Genomic DNA, 6708 nt, shown 5'->3' on the forward strand with positions numbered 1-6708 from the left:
ACTCAACGGGAAACCCAAAAATCTCAATGAGATCCCAAAGAACTCAATGGGAAACCCAAAAATCTCAATGAAATCCCAAAAATCTCAACGAAATCCCAAAAATCTCAACGGGAACCCAAAAGTCCCAAGGAAACCCCTCAAGGCTGTAAGACCCCAATTCAGGCAGATCCCATTTCATGCTTTAAATTTATAAAAATTCCCAAATTCACAAGAAGATTCCTATTTATGGGATGTCCCCAAATCCATGGGGACTTCACAAGCCATAGAGCAAACCCCAAACTATGGGGAAACTCCAAATTTCAGGAGGAAACCCCAAATCCATGGGGAAAGCCCAAACCCATGGGGAAACGTAAATCCATGGGGAAACCCCAAATCCATGGGAAACCTCAAACCCATGGGGAAACCCCAAATCCATGGGAAACCCCAAATCCATGGGGAAATCCCAAATCCATGGGGAAATCCCAAATCCATGGGGAAATCCCAAATCCATGGGGGAACCTCAAATCCATGGGGGAAACCCCAAATCCATGGCGAAACCCCAAACCCATGAGGAACCTCAAACTGTGGAGAAGCCCCAAATCCATGGGGAAACCCCAAACTATGAGGAAACCCCAAATCCATGGGAAACCTCAAACCCATGGGGAAACTATGGGAAAACCCCAAATCCATGAGGAACCTCAAACTGTGGAGAAGCCCCAAATCCATGGGGAAACCCCAAACTATGGGGAAACCCCAAATCCATGGGGGAACCTCAAATCCATGGGAAACCCCAAACTATGAGGAAACCCCAAATCCATAGGGAAGCCTCAAATCCATGGGGAAACCCCAAATCCATGGGGGAACCTTAAACTATGGGGAAACCCCAAATCCATGGAGAAACCCCAAATCCACGGGGAAACCCCAAATCCATGGAGAAACCCCAAATCCATGGGGAAACCCCAAACTACCAGGACTCGCCCACTCCAGAGGGAGCCCCCCGAGTCTGTGGAGATCCCAAATCCCTTGGGGACCCCAAAACCCCCCTGGGGACCCCAAAATGTCCCCCCCACGTCCCCCTCACTCACAGCTGGCGGGAGTAGAGCCCCTCATCGATCTCGGCCTCGGCCCCGTTCTTCGCCATTCCCTGGGGACACAGGGGACAGCGGTGTCACCACGGGGACACTGAGGGGCCAGCGGTGCCAGCAGGGGACAGAGGGGACAGCGGTGTCACCACGGGGACAGCGGTGTCACCACGGGGACACTGAGGGTGCCAACGGGTGCTGTGACACCCTGGGACGGGGTGACAGCAGGGATGGCACGGTGGCATTGTTGAGGGGACATTGTTGAGGGGACATTGTTGAGGGGACATTAGGGGACCTGGGGGACAAATGTCACCCCCAGGACAAAGAGAGGGGCAGCAAAGGACAATAATTGTCACCAAAGCATTGTGTATAAAGTGACCCTGAATGGACTGAGGGGACATTAAGGGACATGTGCCACCACCAAGACCCACAGGTGACACCTTGTGGGTGACACCGCCCATTTGGGGACAAATGTCACCCCCAAGAGAAAGAGGAACAGGAAATGACCCTGAGCAGAGTAAGGGGACATTGAGGGACAGCCCCAAGACCCACAGGTGACACCAGGTGACACCACGCTCCCAGCAGCAGCTCTGAGGTGACAATGACACCAGGGGCTGCCCAGAGAGTGACAAAGCCCCTGTGGGTGGTCCAGGGTCCCCGAGGGGTTGGTGGCATTCAGGAGGGGTCGGTGGCACTCAGGAGGGGTCGGTGGCACTCAGGATGGGGTTGGTGGCACTCAGGGGGCATTGGTGGCACTCAGGGGGGGTTGGTGGCACTCAGGATGGGGTTGGTGGCACTCAGGATGGGTTGGTGGCATTCAGGAGGGGTCGGTGGCACTCAGGATGGAACAGCGGCACTCAGGAGGGGTCGGTGGCACTCAGGAGGGGATGGTGGCACTCAGGAGGGGTTGGTGGCACTCAGGAGGGGTTGGTGGCACTCAGGGGGGGATGGTGGCACTCAGGGGAGGATGGTGGCACTCAGGACGGGACAGTGGCACTCAGGATGGGTCGGTGGCACTCAGGGGGCATTGGTGGCACTCAGGGGGGCATTGTTGGCACTCGGGGGGGGTTGGTGGCACTCAGGATGGGTTGGTGGCACTCAGGGGGCATTGGTGGCACTCGGGGGGGTTGGTGGCACTCAGGATGGGTCGGTGGCACTCAGGGGGGCATTGTTGGCACTCGGGGGGGGTTGGTGGCACTCAAGATGGGTTGGTGGCACTCAGGGCGGGTTGGTGGCACTCGGGGCATTGGTGGCACTCAGGACGGGACTGTGGCACTCAGGATGGGTTGGTGGCACTCAGGATGGGTTGGTGGCACTCGGGGGGGTCAGTGGCACTCACGTTGGCGGGGGTGACGCTCGGGGACACGGCGGGGGCAGGGGCACGGCTGGAGCCCGTCGGTGGCTCTGACCCAGAGACGCGGCGCTTCTTCGACAGCGGGGAGCTGGACATCTGGGGACAGGGACATCAGGGACAGTCAGGGACAGCTGGGGACAGTCAGGGACATGAGGGACAGCTGGGGACAGGGACATCAGGGGCAGCTGGGGACAGTCAGGGACATCAGGGACAGCTGGGGACAGCTGGAGACAAGGACAGTTGGGAGACAGGTCAGGGGATATCTGGGGACAGGTCAGGGGACGGCTGGGGACAGAGACACTCAGAGGACACATGGGGATAGGGACACATCAAGGGACAGCTGGGGACACCTGGAGACAAGGACAGGTCAGGGGACACACAGGGACAAAGAGAGGGTGGGGACATCCATGGGCAGAGGGGAGCTGGACATCTGGGGACAAGGATGGGGTCAGGGCACATCTGGGGACATCCAGGGACAGCAGCGAACTGGACATTTGGGGACAGGGACAGAAGCCAGGCAGGGTCACACGGGGACAGTGCTGGGGACAGCAGGGACACTGGGAGAGACACAGGGTGGTGCTGGGGGCAAGAGGTGACATTTGTGGGGCCCTGAGATCACCAAGAGCAGGGAGTGACACACAGGGGTGGCACTGAACAGGACGCAGCGACACATAAAGTGACGAGAGATGACACCAGGGACAGGGGATGATGCTGGAGGTGACACCAGGTGACACCGGAAGTGGCAGTGAGAGACAGGAGGGATGGAGAGGGTGATGCAGGGTGACACCAGGTGACAGCGGGGACAGGGAGGGTGACTACAGGTGACACAGACGGTGACACCGGCTGAATGGGGTCACGGGCGGGGCCACCAGGTGCGACAGCCCCCGCACTGTCCCATTGGTTGTCACCGCCCCAGTGACACCGGGGACGGGCAGGGCGACACGCAGGGATGGAGAGACACACAGAAGGGTGGGGAGGGACACTTGGGGACAGCGAGGTGGCACTGGGGGACATCAGACCACACCAGCACCCCCAGACCCAGGCACGGCACCGCCCCCCGCCCCTGAGAGCGCTCCCAGCACCGGGGGGTCCCGGGGGTCCCATCCCGGGGCGATCCCGCCCCCGGGGCCTCCCTTGCGGGGCTTCCCCATTAACCGAGGCGGGTTCCCCATCCCCGGGGGTCCCACCCAGGGGGGTCCCCATCCCCGGGGGTCCCCGAGCGGGGGTCGCGGTTCCACGCGCGCTCCCCATCCTGAGGGTCCCGGTGTGGTGGGGGGGGGGGCGGTTCCCCCTCACGGCTTCCCCCCGGCCCCTTCAGGCCCGGCGCCGGCTCCCGCAAGGCGGGGCCGCACTGGCCGGCCCCAGAGCCGCCTCCCCGCGCCCCTGCAACCCAGGGCAGCCCCCAAAGAGCCCCGGGCTCGCCGCCGGCCCCGCACCAATGTCGCTGTCCAGGCCCCGCCGCCGGGTCCCGCCCGCTCCGCTCGGCTCCTCCGCGACAAGATGGCGGCCGCGGCCGCTGCCACCCGCCGCCCCCTCCCTGCGCGCGCTAGGCCCCGCCCCCCGCGCTCTCCCATTGGTCGGCCGCGCCCGGCACCGCGCTCTCATTGGTTGTCTCCTCCCGCCACCGCCCGCCCCCCTTCCTGCCCGCCTCACCCGACGCGAGGATTGGGCGGGCGCGCCCCGGCTGGCCACGCCTCTTTTCCTGCCGCAGAGCCCCGGATGAGGAAGGCCACGCCCCTTGCGCAGCCTCGTGATACGGCACGGCGCGCGCCGCCCAGACGGCGGCCGAGAGGGGACACGGGGCTGAAAAGGGCGGAGTGAGGGGGGCTATGGATGTGTACGGGGGGGTCTGGGAGCTTTAGAGGCCCTTGGGGAGCTATAGGGACTCAAGTGGGGTTTTTTGGGGGGTTATAGGGGCCGATCAGAGCCTCGTAGAAGCGCTTAAAGAACCCACAGGAAACGGCGGAAGACTTTACGTAGTGTCATCCGGGATTGCACAATTTTGTAGATCTGTATAGAAAAATTTAAATAAAGGCCTCCGAAGAAACGCAGGAAGCCTAAGGGGGTTCCCCAGAGCCACAAAGGGCTTCACGCAGGGGCGTGGGGAGAACCTGAGGGGGCTATAGGGGACCGAGGGGGGGTATGCGGCAGCCCAGGAGGAGCGTGGGGAGCCTCGGGGGTCTCCAGAGCCCTAGACGGGCTCACTCGTAGGCTATGTGGGGCTTGAGTGGCTGTAGGGGGCCATGGGGGGCCCCATAGGGGCTGTGGGGAGCTACAGGGAAACATGGGAGGGGCCGTGGGGACCAGGGCGCCATTTACGCATGGTGTCGCTGTCTGGTGACGTCACAGAGCAGCAAGGTGCGCTGGGAGATGCAGTCTCTTGAGCACACAGGAGAGGCCGCGGGGGCCAGAGCGCCATTTCCGCATGGTGTCGCTGTCTTGTGACGTCATGGACCCGCAGGGGTCGCTGGGAGATGAAGTTTCTGGTTCCTCCCCCAAAATAAAAGGCACAGGAGTCGGGGGGGGACCCAGAACTTTATTCACAAACCAACACCGGGGTCCGGGGTCACTCTGGGGGAGCGGCTGAGGGTCCGAGGGTCACTCCGGGGGGGGCAGTGGGAGGCGCTTGGGGTCGTAGTAGTTGGAGGTGAGCAGGGGCTCCCCACAGCGCTCCCGCTCCCGCACCAGGATCTCGGCCTCGCGCCGCGCCCACTGCTGCAGCCTGCGGGGGGAGGGGATGGACAGGTGAGCCCCACACCTCGGGGATCCATGGGGACATCCCAAACCCCCGGCCAGGTGTCCAAATTCCTCCCTCCTCAAAGGACCAGGTGTCCCTATAGGTCCCCATACACCCCCCAGATTTTGAGGTCCAGGATTTAGGATTCCACCCTAACCACCCCCCCAGCTTCCTATAGGCCCCCACAGGGCTCTGTAGTCCCCTAAATCTTCTCCTGGATCCCCCATGGGCTCCTATAGACACCCCCAGAGCTGCCAAGGGCCGTCTAGACCCCAAAACCCCCCAAAGAATTATCAGAAACCCCTGTAGGCTGTACAAGGGGTCTTGTTGGCCCCCAAATTCCCTTGGAAGCTCCTGTAGAACTCTCAGGAGACCCTACAACACTCACAGACTCCCCAAAAAAACCCTATAAACCCCAAAAACGTACGGAAGCTATGGAGCAACTCTCAAATACAAGCTTCCCTTGGGGCTCTCTCCCTCCCCCCTTTACCGTGAGGGGTCTCCCAGGTGAGACCCCCCCCAATCACGGACCCGTAGTCGGGCAGGTAATGGACGAAGACGGAGCCCAGGACGATGGCGATGGAGATGCCGGCCAGGAAGGCGGCGCGCATGTTCAGCACATCGGCCTCGGGGTCGGCCGAGAAGCCGTGATAGTCGGGGTTCTGTGTGGGGAGGGTCGTGTGAATCCCCTGCCCCGCCCAGGTACCCCCAGGTGTATCCCAGCCTCTCCTCCAGGACCCCCAGGTGTGCCCCAGCCCCTCCTCAGGAGCACTGGGCCAAAGGAGCCACCTGACCCCCGACCCCAGGTGTGTCCCCGTCCTCAATCCCAGCACTGGCCACGCCCTTCCCTGAACCACACCCACGGTCCCCAGGTGTGTCCCCAGTCCTAATACAGGCCAGGCCACGCCCCCTAAAGACCACGCCCCTTTACAGGCAAGCAATCACCTGAGCAGGGTGAAGCCCCGCCCCACATGAGGCCCCGCCCACGAAGCCACACCCCTTCCCGGTCCCACAAAAATCTCAAAGCCCCGCCCACAACATTTACACCACGCCCATTCCAACTAAGCCACGCCCCTTTCCAGTCATGTACATTAAACCCCACCCAAGAGTGGCCCCGCCTAAAGCCACGCCCCCTCAACAGACCACGCCCACCCACAATCCGCACACAAACCCCGCCCCGCCCCTCCCGCTTTGCCCTTGGCCGCTCACCTTCCTCTGCGCCACCAACATCGGCTCCTCCTCGTGCGCATCGGCCCCGAGCGGCCGCGGCAGCGCCACGGCCCCGGGCGACCCCGCCGAGCGGCCCCGAGCCCCGGCGGGCAGCGCCCGCAGCGCCCGCAGCGCCCGCCACAGCGCCGCCATCTTGCCCCGCCGCTTCGCCTCGCCTCTTCCGCTCAACCCGGCCAATCGCAACCTCGCATTGCCGTTTCGTCCCGCCCTTGCGCCGGACAGCCAATCATAGCGCTGCGCTTACGTTGTCCCGCCCCATTCACTCACGATGGCCGCGCCCACTTTTGCGCTGCAGCCAATCATAGCAAGCCGTAACGCTGCACCGC

At 62.7% G+C, this 6708-nt stretch overlaps 2 protein-coding genes across 2 annotated transcripts in view; both read right to left on the reverse strand.

The window, feature by feature from the left end:
* Window positions 1-3957, reverse strand: part of UBA1 (ubiquitin like modifier activating enzyme 1) — a 30330-nt gene extending 26373 nt beyond the window's left edge. Inside the window, exons 1-3 of the mRNA XM_071419357.1 lie at window positions 3852-3957; window positions 2401-2511; window positions 1065-1123 (exon numbers count right to left, since the gene is read on the reverse strand). Coding sequence (XP_071275458.1) covers window positions 1065-1123; window positions 2401-2511 — 170 coding nt within the window. The 5' untranslated portion in view covers window positions 3852-3957. The remainder of the gene's footprint in view (window positions 1-1064; window positions 1124-2400; window positions 2512-3851) is intronic.
* A 974-nt stretch (window positions 3958-4931) lies between these two features.
* Window positions 4932-6554, reverse strand: NDUFB11 (NADH:ubiquinone oxidoreductase subunit B11). Its single transcript, XM_071419297.1, has 3 exons — window positions 6362-6554; window positions 5684-5814; window positions 4932-5137 (listed from the first exon to the last, which is right to left on the reverse strand). Exons 1-3 carry the CDS (start codon window positions 6512-6514, stop codon window positions 5014-5016), a joined length of 408 nt encoding a protein of 135 aa, XP_071275398.1. The 5' UTR covers window positions 6515-6554; the 3' UTR covers window positions 4932-5013.
* Window positions 6555-6708: the final 154 nt, after the last annotated feature.

This window comes from Agelaius tricolor, unplaced genomic scaffold, assembly GCF_023055355.1.
Source record: "Agelaius tricolor isolate 1412-34295 unplaced genomic scaffold, bAgeTri1.0.p SCAF_104, whole genome shotgun sequence".
Lineage (NCBI taxonomy): Eukaryota > Metazoa > Chordata > Aves > Passeriformes > Icteridae > Agelaius > Agelaius tricolor.

Coding starts and splice junctions, on each gene's coding strand:
- NDUFB11 (XM_071419297.1), bottom strand. CDS start 6,514: ATGGCGGCGCTGTGGCGGGCGCTGCGGGCGCTGCGGGCGCTGCCCGCC. Junction 5,815..6,361: donor TGTTGGTGGCGCAGAGGAAG/GTGAGCGGCCAA, acceptor CTCCCCACACAG/AACCCCGACTATCACGGCTT. Junction 5,138..5,683: donor CATTACCTGCCCGACTACGG/GTCCGTGATTGG, acceptor CTCCCCCCGCAG/GCTGCAGCAGTGGGCGCGGC.